The sequence below is a fragment of the Triticum aestivum genome, chromosome 5A, assembly GCF_018294505.1.
Source record: "Triticum aestivum cultivar Chinese Spring chromosome 5A, IWGSC CS RefSeq v2.1, whole genome shotgun sequence".
Classification (NCBI taxonomy): domain Eukaryota; kingdom Viridiplantae; phylum Streptophyta; class Magnoliopsida; order Poales; family Poaceae; genus Triticum; species Triticum aestivum.
This window is the reverse complement of record NC_057806.1, coordinates 265,202,499-265,219,502: the sequence shown is the minus strand read 5'-3', so window position 1 is coordinate 265,219,502 and position 17,004 is coordinate 265,202,499. Positions and strand designations below refer to the sequence as shown.

The following is a 17,004-nucleotide window of genomic DNA, read 5'->3' as shown; positions in this document are numbered from 1 at the left end:
TTTGTATTGTGTTTAAAAATAAGAATTTGAAGGGTCTGCATCAAACGCACGAATTTGCTACAAATGGTGCTATGGTTGTGATATAATCCACTTCTGAATTCTGGTTTCACGTGTTTTAATTCTATTTAGAAAGTGACCAGCAGATGGCTACATATGCTGTTAACATTTACTACTACAAATGAGAGGAAATATGTTTCTCCTGTTAGCTGCACCTGCTACAATTGGAGCCGCAGATTGACTTGGCAAGCGCATGCACAAAAGCAGGATCATTGCCCCTCGTACAAGGAAACAGCAAGAGACACAAGCACACAAAAATACCTGGAATAAAATTGTGCTAGTGCAACTACAGCACATGAAAACAATGGTGAAAGATAAAACAAGAACCGAAGTTGCAGCACAAATCAAGATGATCAACTGTACAAATAAAACTGGTTTCTTCCTCCTGGACCCTCCTGAGTCGGGACCCACTAACACTACCAATCATCGCACCCATCTAAACATGCCAATCATTCATCACGGATCAATCCATCCAACAAGGAAAATAAAATAAACAGACAAAAAAATACCACCAAAAATAACGAGGCCTAAGAACTAGCAACAAGTCTTGTTCTTGCATTCAGTTGCTTTCTTCCTTTCCATCATCCATTTCTGCAATCTTCTTCTTAACCCAGCAGTGAGCAGTCCAATGATGGCCTCGGCCAATCCCAGGATTCGATTCTAGCCCACCCCACTAGCACGATTGCGATATGAACATGGTGGATTCAGAGTTTTTCATCATGCGAGCTTGCTTACTGTGAGCTGTTGTCGCGATGGCCTTCCTCTTCTCCGCCGCTGTCGTCGTCGCCGTCCTCTTCGCCTTCGTTGCCCCCGCCGCTGCCGTCGCGCTGCTGCTCCATTTCTTGTTGCTGGTCTTGCTCCTGCTGCTGCTGCTGCTGCTGCTGCTCTTCTTCCGTACCTCCACCGCCCCCACCGCCGCGGTCGTAAGCATTGAGCCCAGCAAGCATGCCGATGTTGGTGTCGGGCATGCCGCCCATCGCACCGGCGCTGCCGGGGTAGTTCACCCTTGTTGACATGAACTGCAGCGGCGCCTGCACGGTGCTGCTCCCCCCGCCGCCGCCGAAAGACCACATAGGCTGCTCGGTCGGCCGAACCGCGGCAGCCTGGCTCGCGGACACGGGCAACATCCAGAACGCGCCTCCAGGGGCCGCGCTGTTCGGCGCCACGGCCCACATTGCGGCGGGCGGCGCCGCCTGCTGCTCGCGCGCCTTGGGCGCGTTAGGATCTTGCCGCTCATCGTCCTCCTTGAACAGGTCCTCTCGGTACCGCTTCCTCATGAAGGAACCGGGGCTATTTGCGTCCTGGGGCGGCTCCTGCGGCGGCGGGAGCAGGTGGTGGTAACCCAGCATGGTGGACATGTCGTGCTGCGGGTGCGGCGACTGGTGGTGGGGGTGGTGGGGGTGGAGCGCGAGGGCGGGGAATGGCGCGGGGCGGCTGGTGCCGGAGGCCGCGCGACTGATGTTGAGGGAGGAGAAGTTGGCCGGGATGGTGCCGGTGCCGGTGGCGGCGAGGATGGCTGGCTCCGCCTGCTGCAGCAGCCACTCGATGGTCTCGCCGTCGGACTTGTGGCCGAGCTCCCGCGTAAGCTGGAAAACCCGCGCCGCGCACAGAGCCGGCATCCGTATCCTCCTTCCCCGGCCATCCACCTTGGTGTGCCGGTCCTTGGATGGCCGCTTCGCCAGTGCGCCGGCCGATGGAGTCACTGGCGCGACCGCCTTCTTCTCCGCCGAGGAAGCCGGGGCCTGGTCGGTGACGACGGGTGTTATGGCGAGCGACCCAATGAACTGCTGCGGCTGCGGCTGCTGCTGCACGTTGTTGGGCTCCGCTGGGCCTGCGTAGTAGAATGGGTGGTGCGGATGGTGGTCGCTGCCGCCGCCACGGCTTCCGCTCGTGCCCCCGGCGCTTCCCCCGCCGCTGTTGCTGCTCGACGGCGCTCCGCCCCCGCCCCCGCCTCCACTTCCACCCCCACCGCTGCCGCCGCCATGGTCCATGCGCGTCCCCAAGAACCCTCCCTCCCTTCCTCCCGAGAAGGAAGAAATGAAAAGGCGGCTCCTTTGGCCTGCCCGGTGGTCCGCACGCACGCGTTCGGGTAGTCACCGGAGTTAGGGTTGAAGAGGGAGAGGAGCACGTGCCGGGCACGCAGGGTGGGGCGGGGTGGTGGCCGGGTGGGGTTGGGAGGAGGCGCAGGGGAGCGGGGACGGAGGAGGGGAGAGATGGAGACAGACAGACAAACAGGGAAGGGGAGAGAGACGGGAGGGGTGGGGTTTCCCTTGGGTATTGTTTATGGCCCTTTTCCATGATTCTATAAACCCTAGAGAAGATATTGGGGACTGATGTCTCCTTTCCTTTTCCACATTTCCCTTTTTTTCCTGCCAGCACATTTCCACTTTTGTTGCCCCATAATTCGTTTTTTTAATTGATTCGTCGATGGTAGGTGGCTGATTATGTCTAATTAATGAACGCATTATAGACATAGCCAACACAAAGTTGAAATATTTATCACGACACTGTAAGCCTTGTATGTGTCTGACAAAATATAGTAAACTAGTAGATACCCCGCGCGTTGCGGCGGGAAATTGAGCAAAAAAATTTACTTTAAGAATAAAACCGTAAAAACTATAACAAAAAGATTATTGAAAAAGAAAGAACATTATCATTCAGATTAAGCGCATACCTTTATTTATAGTGGAATAATATTTTTCTTCAATTAAGAACCTTCTTTTACAATCATCCCTTTTCTCCATGTTTTCGCTTTCTCCAAATTTCTTGTCTAAACAGTGCAATAAATATGAGAGGGTGGTTGTCAGAGTTTTATATATCAAGCAAAAATTTAAACATTACGAACATAGTATTTGTGAAAAGCTTCCTCCCATATTTCCTTCTGTTGATGTTTGTGTCTCCTTTAATTCATCTTTTGGTTGCTGCATATATCTGTTTGGAAAAATTGACAAAAGAATATTACTACTGCTAAACTATGCATGCTATACTTGAGGCAAATAAAGGATTTCATGAATCTGACTGAACCATATTGCATTGTCTAGTTGACAGAAGTATATTGGTTAGACATAGGGTTAATCTGATTGAATCGTTTATTTTGTCGGCACCAGAAATTTATTCGATCGATACAAACGGAGTAAATCTTAACAGAAAGAACACTAAACATTCTTACCTTCTCAATCCTCTTTAATTTGGTACTCCCTCCGTTCTGAATTACTTGTCTTAGATTTGTCTAGATACAGATGTATCTAGACTCATTTTAGTGCTAGATATATCCGTATCTAGACAAATCGAAGACAAGTAATTTGGAACGGAGGGAGTAGATAGTAGAAGAGTCACGTCATCAAACATCTTTCTAGCAACCTAAGTATCTTGAATCAACAATGGTCATAAATTTGTTGTCATAGACTATAACACATCACTTAAATAGATGAAACCAGCATGTATTGTAATTCTGACGCAAGTGCATGTACTGTCAGATGCCACGGCCTCCAGCTTTGGCAAATGGATGACGTGAGCTTGATTCTTGGTTTAGGATTCAAATCAATAGGTGGGTTCAGCAAAATCTGAAAACAAAGGGAAAATATGCCGACTCATGTATATCTTGTAGTACCTGGACATGGATATGCAAGTGGAGGTCGTCAAGCATCCTGCTGATGCACCTAATCAATTCCAAGGTCGTCGTGATGCTCGAGGATGAGACCATCAGCAGCTATCTTGCACGCGTGATCTCCCCTCGACGCCAGGCCCATGCGGAAGTCTTATACAGCCCGTGATGTACACATCCGGCTGAACGTCGTCAGGGCTGGTGTTCAAGACCATGATTTACACGCTCATAAACTTGGGCTAATGAACCACAATCGACACTATACTGGCCCTGCGGCCCTGTCGCGTGGTCGGAAGGTGAGCAGAGGACACGCGAGATGCGTCGGCACCGGGCATGGTTCACTGCCGCCACAGGGAGTCTTCCCGGCCTTCTGCCGAGGCCGCTGGCGCGCCTCCGCAAGGTAATAGTCGGGCCGATCTCGGCGCGGCTGCATCCTCTGTAAGGTGCTCTGCTTCTAGTGCGGGGTGCGCCTACGGCCGGGAAGCCGGAGGCATAGCGGGGACGGCCGCGGAGGGACCTCTCACCATCGCTCGTTGCCTCGTGCACGACCGAAAAGAAATATCAGATGGGAGGAGCAATTGAATCGCCAGAGTAGTGGGATTTAATGAGGGAAAAGGAACCGTTTCTATTGCAAAATAATAGTGGGATTTGATGGAGATTAAAGAAGATAGAGAGGAAGTGGAATCCGTTTCGTGGGGAACAGAAGGCGCAGGTCGCAGCGGCTGGCGGCGGCGCGGTCACGCAAGGTTTTTTTAGGCAAGGCTTCTTCACGAATGCTTCTTCAGGGAAGGGGGGTCATCGTAGTCTCCCATGGGCTTTCAATAGGCTTTTTAGTCTCCAAAAATCGCTGAAATGTACGCCCAGCCCAAAAAGTTGAGTCGGAGGCCAGCAGCGAGCGGTATGGCTGGGAAAAGCACGGATCGGTATACTTAGCGGTGGCAGTGCTTAGTAATTTCCTGAATCTTTGATCAAACGGCTGCGGCTTCTCAACTTTACTGAATCAACGACTGTAACAATTGGGGTGACGTGGCTTCACGAGAAGGCAGGAGAATCACTTAGTGGGGTGCCTCTATTTAGATATAGAAGATGAAAGTATAGTTTTACTACGTCTACGTCGAACGCACCCTCCATCAATAAATAGCCGTGTCCTAAATGAAACATTTGTTCCATCACATATAGCCAAACTTGATGAGTAATTAATTGCATTCATCATCCTGATGCAGAGGTTGGAGGCCATCCTTGTTTTTAAGAAAAAGAAAATAAAAATCCAAATATAACCAAACGAAACGTGCTTAATAAAGGTAGTCAAACATGCCGATGGTACACGGGCATCCAAATTCTTTTTTTTTCGGGTGGGTGTCCAAATTCATCAATACTTTACTCATTTATTAGTTCTCGGCGTGGTTCTATGGTGTCGTGAGATTAAGGGCCTATTTGATTAGCATGATTGTGAAAACACACAAAGAGGAAAACACATGATGAAATGTGTACAAAGTAAATCCGTAAGAAAATTCAATCCTACGAATCAAATGATCAATCAACATAGAAGTAGAAAAAATCCCAGGGATTCGATTCATTCAAAAATCCTTTGCATTAAAGGAAGATCAAAATATGGTCATAGACCTGTAAAATCCGTGGTGGTACGCCGGGATCCTGACTACTGAGAGCATGCAGTGCAGGGCGATGGTGGTGACACCTTTTCCCACCCTTTTTTCGTTTGCTCCTTTGTAGTCTTTTCTAATGATTTGGATTTGGAGGCGGAGTTGGTCCAAAGTGGGCGTGGGGCCTCGCTTGGGGTGACGGATGGATGGATGGATGGATGGATGGACACAAAGAGCGAGCGGAGGAAGGGAAATGGAGCGGCCTCCGCTGCCTTTTTCCTCTTTGCGCCTAGCGCAGCAAAAAGCCTCAGAAAGTCCCACACACACACATGTGCACCCACACAGACTCGGGGCCAGTTCTTTTGGGTAATTCTCTCAGAATTGACCCCCTTCACAGCTTCTCCCAGAATTGCCACTTAATATTTTTTTACAATTCCTAGCTAATTAGACCTTAACTAGCTAGGAATTGTAAAAAAATATTAAGTGGCAATTCTGGGAGAAGCTGGGGAGGGGGTCAATTCTGAAAGAATTGCCAAAAAAACTGGCCCTCGGTCTTCCATGCTCACCCAAAAATTTGAAATCTCTTTTACCCTGGTAGGAGTATTTCTTTTGGCCTAGTATAGGTGGCGAACTCCTGATGTTTGGTGTGCATTTTGCACAGGAGTATGAGATTGGAGCATGCAACGAGGGAAAAGTTGGTGAAATATGGAACGCACAGCCATTAATTTCTGGCGTGCTTTTCACATGGGGCTGGATGCATGGTGTGAAACAAGGGGGGATGTGGAGCCATGGGAGACAGTGCAGGTGGAGGGTGTCAGAGTGGGGAGCATCAATGCTGCTCAGACAGCTCATCCCAACACCACCAATCCCCCCCACCCCAAATTAGCTGTCAAAAAATAATATCCCAGTCCAATCCAAGTGAGCATACCTAAATTATGCGGTGATATAAAAGCTGATCGCGAAGAATGTCTTTTATCTGCACATTAACATGACAAGATTAAATAAGCATGGAGAGTAGATATATGCAAAAAAAATCACATGATGCGGGCGGCAAGTAAACAAGTAGGCTCCAGGGTGGGTGTGGGTGGGTGGGTGGAAAAGACGTCTCCTGCCAGTCAACTCCAGCCTGGCCCACACCCCTCGTTGCATTATTAAAGAATCCTTACATAATAAACAAAAACAGAACCTTGCAATTCCATATTGGGTCCAAAAAGAAGGAAAGCCCCACTGCTTCATAGTGTCAGCTCGGTGCCTCTGCCATGATTGGAACTAGAAGAGCGTAGCTGCGGGACGTTAGCATATGCCAATTAACTCACTAAGAGATGCACATTAAGGAAATATTGTTGGCTAAGAGATGCACATTAAGGAAAAAATGTTGGCTGTGTGGTGATACAATGTCTGCTCACGCGCATCAAGGATTAACCTGAAGGTAGTTGCGTGAAATATTTACTACTCTACTGATTAAATTAAAGGATTACCTTTGATTGAGTTAGCGAGTACTCCTATATGGTCTTATGCAGCTTTGAGAACATTCCCTGTTTGTAGGTATAAAGAGACTTCATGAATAGACAATGTTATAAAGAAATGTGGTGTCGACAGGTGCACAGTTTTTACTATTTGAAATCTGTGACGACACCACCGAGAAATTACTATACTGAAACTTGAATGAAATCTTGCAACACGTATATACCTAAAGAATATTCGACAACCCATCATATTTGCAACAAGTGTTAAAGGACAAAAGCTAAAACAAAAAAGGAGTTGCATGAATCAAGAAAATTACAAACCTGAACAATTAAAATTTATTGGAATGGCCATGCATGTAAATAAAACTAAAATTAAACTATTTTAACATCTAACAGGAACAATAGTCAATAGTGCACAAGAATCAAAGGGACAATCACACTTAACCACATAGAACTGTACCAATTGTTTAATCCCGAAACAAAATTGCTAATTCTACAGTTATGTGAACATATACAAATCAAAATAATGGAAACCAATTTAGTTAATCTAATTCACAGAAAAGTGGTTAAATATGAAGAATTATCATACAAGTGTCAATTGGGCCGAGGGCTTCACCTTTAGCCACGGATATGTAGCTCAAAGAACCCAATACAGTATCTTTTTGAGAGCCCGAGAATCAACATACAGGCTGGTACTGATCGAAAATAAAATGGCATGACGGACAGTTCAACTGGGCATGCCTTCAACATTCATCTAGCACGTGGCACATACTGAATATACATACTGGAGAAGGAAGAAAATGAAGAATTTAAACACATAAGAGGAACATATGAATGGAAGTACACAAGACTCGCTAGGGCTGCTTCTCAATTCGGAAGACATGGGGTTGCCTTAAGTACTGCTTCACCAACTGCGCTCCTGCCGAGAGGAGAGAAGGGGATACGAACAAATCACCACATCAAATAAGACAATCAGAAAACACTGGGCCACTCCTCAACATGGGACGGCCACTCCTCAGAGCTCTTCTGGCAGAGCGCAGAGGAGTGGGAGGCGGTCGACCTCAACATGGGACGGCCACTCCTCAGAGCTCTTCTAGCAGAGGAACACGGCGCCCATTCATCCCGTGAGCTTCTCCTTACAAAGCTCCTCCAACTGGAACCCGAACTCCTTGTCCAGATCTGTGGCGGCGGCGGGGATGGCCGCTTCCTGCGCCTCAGATGCCACCAGCATGAGGAGAGCCCGGAGCAGAGCGATGTCGCGTTTATAGGTTGATTTGGCTGCGCTGGCTCGGCCACATCCCATCGCCCTGAGAGGCGTCGAAGGGGAGTAAGATCAGCGAGGTAAGCGAACTGGTGGTCAGAGCATGAGGAGTGCCCTCACACGGCGATTGTCGTCTAGCCGCTACACCGTGAGGATTTGAGAAGAGAAAAATTCATCTTAGGCCACAAAACTTGAGCCGCTGACACTTTAATACCACTATTTCAAAATACCCAAACTACAGTCCATATACTTACACAAAGGGTTTACTTTGGTTCATATGTACGTTTTTGTATACATATTCGCTGATTTGGCCGAGTCAGCGGCCGTCAGCTAGGCTTTGACCGCCACCTGGTCAAGCCTGGGTTAATATTACAGCATTCGGTTTTTTTTTGCAAAATCGCCAAGACCTGGTCGGACCAACCGCGCACGGGCTGGGAGCCTGGGACACCGCGCACCTATAGCTAGGCGTGGTCCTAGGCGTCTTTGATGGCCCCGTGCTGGAGCTGGAGGTGCGCGCACCGTTGGGCCGTTGCGTGGAGCGCCATGCTCGGCGGTCACGTCGGCTGGTGAGAGAATCACTGTGCCCGTATTAAAAATACAAAAAAAGTGGAACTCGAACTTGCGACCTGGTGCTGCTCACCTCGTCCTTCTAGCCACAAGAAGCATTGGATGGCACTGCTACAAAAAAGACGCCGGGATAATTTAACCCCTGCGTTGAGATTTGAAAATATTTGGTTAAGGGCAAACAACAATTGAAGACGTGAAGGCCCTACAATGTTCGAAATCTCCGAATTTTTTTTTCAAAAGTGCGAACACTTTTGAAAATTCTGAATACTTTTTTAACAAACGAACAATATTTTTGCAAACACAATCAATTTTGGAAAAGCGAACACTGTTGAAACATAACAGTTTTTGAAAAATATTGTGAACATATATTTTAACCTGAACAAAATTTAAAAAATCTTTACAATGTAAAAGAATGTTGTATAGCTTTACAAAATGTAAAAGTGTATATGGAAAAATGTTACCGTGTCAAATTTTTCAAAAAATGTTTTTGGAATTTCATAAATTATTTGCATTTTAAAAAATATTACGTATTTCAAAATTGTTCACATTTTTCTCAAGAAATGTTTCAAAAGTTCTTTAAAAAATTTTCATCTAGGAACGCTCCTGTCTGTTCTTATATGTGAGTGCGTCGCCCGATATATAATCAATATTTTGTAGGCAAACGATTATAGTCAGCATCCTTCATATCTATTGGCAAGGTGCGACCGCGAGGCGTCTCAAGCACACTGTTTGATGCTAATATTTTTTTGTCACTCCTAAGTGAAGAGAAGTGGGTTCGTGTAATTTAAAAAAAGTATTTATTGGCATTACGAAAATGTAAAATAATTTATTATTATTACGAAAATGTACAATGAAGAAAACAACAAGAAAAACGAAAAAAAAGATAAAGCAGACTGTATGGGCGCTGCACTAATGAGCTGGCCCATTTCATCCTAATGTCCAGCTAGCCAGTCAACAATCTTTGCCACGTCAGCAAATACCACCTAAAAGCCCTTAATGTTTAAAATAGACCGGGATCGAAGAGTTCGATTTGCTGATTTCCGGGATTGAAAGTTCAGGGTTTGATCTAGCTTTCGCCTATAAATTTAAGATTTATTTTAGACTTTTTTCATAAATAAATAAAGGTGCTTCTTATTACTAGTATATACTAATACAATATTGTCTTACATACAAGAAGAAGGAGAAGAAGAAGAAGGTGAAACCGGCGATTCGAACGGCTCGGCAGTCAAGTCAAGCACGACACGACTAGCCAGCGAGCCAGCATACGTGTCGCCCGCGCAAGCCAAACATCAAATCGGCATCGCGATATCTCTCTATTCAAATATTCTCGCAAACAAACAAAAACAAATCTCTCTCTCTCGCGCGCGCAAAATACGGACTTGTGCCCGCCGGCCGGCCGGTCTTCCAGACCCAGCACGGCTACGGCCGCCTCGTCCTGCTTCCTTTCAACCACATTCAAACTGCAACCTCAACGCCGGCGACGGCGACGGCGACGGCAGAATCACCAACGAAAAGACAAAGTCACCTCTTTCTTTCCCTGCTGCGGCCTTTACCGGGTCGTCTCCTAAATCGCCGGTCACCGCCGCCACCAACTACTCTACTTCCTTTCCACCACCAAACTGCAACTTCCATCGAGGCAGCACAATCAAACAAAGGCCAAATCTTTCCTTTTTCCGTCGATGCCCACAACCTCCACGACGGCGGTCCATCTCCTCCCCTCCCTCTCCGCTCAGGCGGTACAGGTCAGAGCCACGGGATTTTCGATTCCGGCGCCTCCCCTCTCGATTCCTCCCGGCTCCAGCTTCGATTCGATTAGGGCCTCCCAAATCACCTCCCTCCTCTGCTGTCAACATCCCTCGCCTCGCCGCCGCCCACCTCTGCCTGCAGATTCCCCCACTCACCTGATAAGCACCAATTAGATTAGATTACTGCTCGCCGGCGACTCCCGACCCCCGTCTCCGGCGCCAACTAGCCACCGTTGCGGATTCGTACGGGGAAGAAAGATAATCTCCCGGTCGCCGGGCTGGGTGTGTGTGTGTGGATGAGAGGCCCGGCTGCCAGCCTGGGTGGGCGCGGCGCGTCTCCCGGTCGCCGCCCTGGGGACGGGAGTTGGGCTAGGTTCGGAGGAGAGGAAGAGGAGAGCGAGGGGATAAGGGAACAGGCCGACCAGGTGCGCGGTCGGTCCGACCAGGTCTTGGCAATTTTGCAAAAAATACCCGGATGCAGTAGTATTAACCCAGGCTCGATCAGGTGGTGGTCAAAGCCTAGCTGGCGGTCGTTGACTTGGCCAAGTCAGCGAATACGTATATGAAAACATACATACGGATCAAAGTGAACCCTCTGCGCAAGTACATGGACTGTAGTGTGAATATTTTGAAGTAGTGGTACTAAAGTGTCAGCCGACTCAAGATTTGTAACCTACAGTGAATTTTTCTCATTTGAGAAATATTTATCCTGTGGGGAAGAAACAAAAGTGGAGAAGGAAAGCGAACTGATCGGTGCTTTGATGGGGAATCGATCCGGAAAAAAACTGAAGGATAAGGAAATGTGCGGTCAGGCGTTACATAGTGGTGCGCAGTTAAGAACCGAAGCAGCAAAAAATAATCACAGGAAAAAGCGAGACAAAACGATTAGATGGGAGGGCTGCTCCTCTCGGTCCACTTCGTCAGCTGGTAACAGTGGGATGACATGGCATCATGCATGTTAAGAATTAGGCTCATGTGAACATTGACCTGTCATGAAGCTGATGTAGACAGTGTGCATGTTGAGATAATTGGTAATAGTGGAGATCAATTTTTTAAGAATGTAAAGATAAGATGAAGATGGTTAAACAAAAGGAAAAGGTGATCACCCACCCACATTCTAAGGGCATCTTCAACGCCGACCCGCAAACCTTTCATAACCTTTCGAACCGCGCTATTCGGACCGCGGAAGCTATGCAACGCCGACCTGTATTGATCCACGGGGCGGTCCGGATGCGATTTCTCTCGCAAACCGGAGATAAAAATGGAGGAGGTTTGCGAAAGTTTCGACCGCTTCCAAGCCCGCTTCTGCCCGCCTTGTCCCACCAAAAACCCGTCACCCGCCTCTCCAGCACTTTTCTTCTGATGCACGCATAGCTTACCGCGCCACAAACATGCCGGCCTAGAGCACGCGGAGGCCGGAATTGATGACGTGATGTGACCGGAGGGAGGAAGGGCGGCGCTGGCCGACGCAACCTCTCGGCAGCCCTCGCTTCAATGCGGACGCTGGTTCCCGAGGAACCAACTCCGTCCGCTGTGCCGCATTGAAGCGGCTGGCCGACCCTTCGCATCGCTTGGCCGCGACTATTTAAGCCGCGCTCCGGTGTTGTCCACATCGCATCCTCCTTCCTTCTCCTCCTCCTCGCCCATCTCCCTCCACATCTTGGTGATGGGCAAGTCCTGGACGTTTGCTCCAGCAAGCGATTCTAGGGCGGGATCTGGCGGCTCATGGAGACGCTGCTATCGAACTCCGGGTCCGTCCTCCTCGTCGGCTCGCAGTGACTCAACGCGGGCGGAGATCGTCATCTCCTCCAGCGACAAGGAGGACCAGTAGCCGTAGTCCGCGCCAGCAGTGCCGGGCCAGGTCTACGCAGGCACCGACACGGAGTTCGAGGAGCAGATGGAGATGACGCTCCGTCACTCCGTCGTCCACACCAACGGCTCGGCTCCGCCACCGGGGCGCTCCTCCCCCTCGCCCATCTCCCTCCACATCTCGGCGATGGGCAAGTCCTGGACGTGGGCGCCAGTAGGCGGTTCCAGGGCGGGATCTGGCGGCTCATGGAGACACCGCCCTCGAACTACGGGGTCGTCCTCCTCGTTGGCTCGCAACGACTCGACGCGGGCAGAGATCGTCATCTCCTTCAGCGACAAGAAGAACCAGTAGTCGCAGTCTGCGCCAGCAGTGCCGAGCCAGGTCTACGCTGGCACCGACACGGACTTCGAGGAGCAGATGGAGATGATGCTTCGTCACTCCGTCGTCCACACCAACGGCCCAGCTCCGCCACCGGGGGTGCTCCTCCTTGTGAAGCCGGAGCCGACATCCCCTCCACGCTCTCTGCCGCCACGTAGCCGCGGCATCCAAATCGAACGCCATGTGTTAGAAAAAGTGGCTCTCGTCGCCGCCCCGGCGCATCAAGGAGGAGCGGCTCCCGCCGTCATAGCCGTCACCCCCGCGGGTGAAGGAGGAGCGTTGCTCGCCACCATCCCGGTGCTTCATCAAGGAGGAGTGTCGCTCGCCATCACCCCTGCCTAAGGCGCGCGGGCGCCTTCTGCACTATCTCTGTAGCGGCGGCTCCTCGTCATCGTCCTGGAGCGCCATGATGGCGTAGGAGTACGTCGACTGGGAGCAGTGTCGGCGGGATAGGCGCAACACCGCCTATCGATCTCAGTTCACGGACTCCGACGTCCCGCCGCTGGCGTATGCCTGTGCCCTAAACCGCTCCGTCATGACATCATATACACCCAAGCGCCATCTTCGCTGCCTCGATGGGGAGATGGCAGGTACCGTGAGGAAAGGTCCCTCGCCGAGATCGCCGTCGCCGCCAACGACGACGCCTCCAACGATCGCCACCCTCTCCCCCAGCCCATGTCCTCAGTGGCCACGGCCGCATCGTGCGCGGCGCGGGAGAAGGTGGAGAGGATCATCTGCGAGCATCAGGAAGCCGCCAGGAAACCCTGTAGCGATAGATGCCGCATCACGCTTATCATCAATCCTCGAGTTGGTCTTGCCCCTCGGCCTCTTCACCACATCTCCAATCGCAGCCACGGTCGCCGGCCCTGGTTTCTTCTTTAGAGTGACATATTGATCTTTGAACTTGGGGTAATCTTTGATGAGATACCAACAATGGGTGCGAGTGAATGTCTTGTTCTTATGTCGGGTCTTGAAGGTTTCCAAAGATTGGAATGCCTACGCTATCAAAGAGAAGGCTACAAATGTAATAGTGAAGGACACAAGATACAATAAACATGAACATGACATAGCAATGAAAGATGAGAGGGCATACCAAGTCGCCCATGCCTAGGCCACTCACGGGATGGGCTTCAACACTCTCAAGCGCGGCGCACTACTTGTTGAATGAACCCCCATCGCTTTTGGATTGAGTTGATGCCATGGTTGCTCACAAACTTGTAGGGTGAAAACTTCCTCCATTCATGAAAGGTTGTATGAACTCTCGTCCAAAAATCAATTTCTTTTTGCTTGGCATCAGTCTTAGGATCTTGGCATATCTCCATCCAACTCTCGCAAATCAACATGTCCTCTTCTTAGGTGTATGGTCCCCGTGCGAATGCTCTGCTTCCTTCTTTGTGCGTCGGCTCTATGGGCGAGCTCATCGATAAACAATGGATTCTCCGCAATGTCGACACCCTCTTCTTCCTCATCTTTCGCAATAGATGTCCTCATCTTCATGCCATGAGTTTCCATGGTCGTCGGCCTCTTCTTCTTCGTCGACACCATAGTGGTCGACACAATCTTGTTCACGGCCATCTTGGCCTTGGGTCTCATCGAGGTCATAGCCTTGGCCTTGTCCCTTGGTGTGGAAGGCCTGGTCATGACCCTCGTAGATGATGTTCTCCATGAACATGTTGTAGTCAGGGTCGTCGGTCGCCGGCGTCAGGATTGGCATTTCGTCGAACAGGTTGCAGGCATCGGGAAGGTTGGCCGTCGGAATCGACCGAGCCGCTTCCTTTGCATTCCGACGGATGACTGGCCAGCGCCATTGTACCCAGGCGTGACATTGAGGTCGATGACAGACATAGCGCTAGGGGTGGCCGGTGCGATCACGCTGTCGTTCGATGACATGGAGAACTGCGTTTGAGCATGCTCCCGCGATGGATGAAAACTAGCCATCTCCAGTGTTACAGAGGAGTTCAGCGACTCGTACTATGGAGGGTGAACGGTCGACGAGCTTGCGCTCGCCACGGCCATGGCATCGACGCGGAGAATGGTCGTCAAGGATCGACACAACCCTAGCATGAGGAGGGAGTGCATCGTCACTACCTGCGTGGCCTTGGCGATGATGGCCTCGTTGGCCTCAACAACAGCCTTGTGTAGCGCGGCCACGGCCTCGGCGGTGAATTCGACAGCGGCTTTCTGATGCGAAGCATCCTATGGACATCACCATGTCAAGAGTCTGTTTGGCAAGTGACACATGCGACCTCTACTTCACATACACAAAGGTGAATCATCTCCTTTACACGTGCTCACTTGACCCCTTCAAGGATGGTATACTACTTGACACCTCTCCCGTGTGCATGCATAGGTATTGTCGGAGCTTCATGAATGTAGAGGAGGAGTGCAAGCACCAAGGAACAACTACACCATCCACGAGGGAAGCATGGAAGCGACAACGGAAGAAGACAGAGCCGCTGAAGCTACAACGGCTGGACATCCAGGCCAGAGGCCGGACATCCGGCGCCTGGGCAGCCGCGTAGGAGCCGCCCCAATGGACGGCCAAAAGCATCAGCGGCCAGACATATGGTGGCTCAGCAATGCCCGGACATCCGGCACCCCTCCCGGAAATCCGGCAGAGGCCTATCCAGAGAAGAACAAAACGTCCTGTTCCAGACCGGACATCCAGCCAGTGCCCCGGACATCCGGCGTCTCGCGAACAGCCGAACATCCGGCCCCCAGCCCGGACATCCGGCGCCTGCCTACGTGCAGCCCGAGGCCAGAGGCCCATGTATCTCCCTTTTCCACTTACCCCTTCATGGCTTAGACTATAAATAGACATCCCCCTCCTCCATTCTAGGGTTAGCAAAGTGATAGCTCATTTGTATGTGAGCTTTGCTCCTACCTACCTCTACTCTTAAGAGAGAGAGAGAGAGATGGAGAGAGAGAGACCACCACTCCCATGGAGTTCAAGACCTCAATGTGAGAAGATCCTGCGGGATATATCGTCAAGACCCCTAACGGGAAGATCCATCTAGGATACCATCAAAACCTCCTCTTGGAGATAAACTTCACCTTGTATCTTTCCTTTTGTTGTTCATGTACCTTGTGGATCTTGTGTGTTTGATTGTCTAGTGGATGTGTGATTGGACTTGTTCTTGAGTGTTTCCCCTTGTGATTTCCCTCCGTTCTTCCCCGTGTTCTTCATGTTCTTCGAGGGAATCCACTCCAATCGTGAAAGATCGGCCTACACCGGGTTAGCCCTATATCACTTTCTGTTGGAAATATGCCCTAGAGGCAATAATAAATTGGTTATTTTCATATTTCCTTATTCATGATAAAGGTTTATTATTCATGCTAGAATTGTATTGACCTGAAACTTAAATACATGTGTGAATACGCACTACTGTAGGATGCTGCTAACGCGACACTACGATCAGAGACCCTTCGAGGAAACTGTGTGTGATGCAATAACCGCAAACGATGATGTAAAAAACCCATCAAAAAAGATGGAAAACATTTGCGATGATGGATGCATCAAACACGGTTCAGAATTTAGTTGAGTGTGCGATGAGGGGCATACGGTTCAGTTCAATGAACTGTTTGCGATGAGGCAGAAGAACAGAAACAGGAAGCGGGATGAAGGCATGTGCGATATACAACATACGGTCCACTCAGATGAACTATTTGTGATTAGGCGGAACAACAGAAACGGGCAGCCAGATGAAGGTGTGTGCGATTGAGGGCACACGCTTCAGAAGGATTAACTGTTTGCGATTAGGCAACACAACATAAATGGTCAGCCAGATCAAAGCATCTGCGATTGACGGCATACACTTCACATGGATGAACTATTTGCGATTAGCCACAACAAACATAAACAGTTAGACAGATCAACGTGTGTGCGCTAGGCGGGCACACATTCTAATTAAAAAAAGCATGTGCGATGGTAACGAGCGTGCACGGTTGTTGGAACAAGACGTATGCTGACATTGCCTATTGCGGTGCACCCTATAGTGCAAACACCACATACGTGGCCGAGAAAGTGTGCCCACGTTACACCGTCTGGGAATAGTGCCGCACTTCGAAATTATAGAACCGTCATTAAATTTTGAGCTAGCGTCCCATCACATTCCAAATTACAAGCACACTATATTTAATTGCAAACATGTTCACATCGATCAAAACCTAAATGGTTTCCCACTTAGGAGTGTATTAGTACTCGGTTATAAATACTACTACTCGAAGATGACTGCACATTCCTGTTGGGAAACGTATCATGCAATTTCAAAAAAAATCATATTATCACGCAAGATCTATCTAGGAGATTCATAGCAACGAGAGGGGGAGAGTGTGTCCACGTACCCTCGTAGACCGAAAGCGGGAGCGTTTGAGAACGCGGTTGATGTAGTCGAACTTCTTCTCGTTTCGACCGATCAAGCATCGAACATACGACACCTCTGAGTTCTGCAGATGTTCAGCTCGATGACGTCCCACGAACTCTTGATCCAGCAAATTGTTGAGGGAGAGTTCCGT

The 17,004-nt window shown here is 49.5% G+C and overlaps 1 protein-coding gene across 1 annotated transcript; it reads right to left on the bottom strand.

Annotated features, from left to right (window-relative positions):
* Nucleotides 1-319: 319 nt before the first annotated feature.
* LOC123102928 (transcription factor PCF3) lies at nucleotides 320-2,306 on the bottom strand. Its single transcript, XM_044524409.1, has one exon. The coding sequence runs from the start codon at nucleotides 2,046-2,048 to the stop codon at nucleotides 789-791; it is 1,260 nt and encodes a 419-aa protein (XP_044380344.1). The 5' UTR covers nucleotides 2,049-2,306; the 3' UTR covers nucleotides 320-788.
* Between the last annotated feature and the right edge of the window lie 14,698 nt (nucleotides 2,307-17,004).

Excerpts from the sequence above, each read along its gene's own strand:
- LOC123102928 (XM_044524409.1), bottom strand. The coding sequence starts at position 2,048 with ATGGACCATGGCGGCGGCAGCGGTGGGGGTGGAAGTGGAGGCGGGGGC.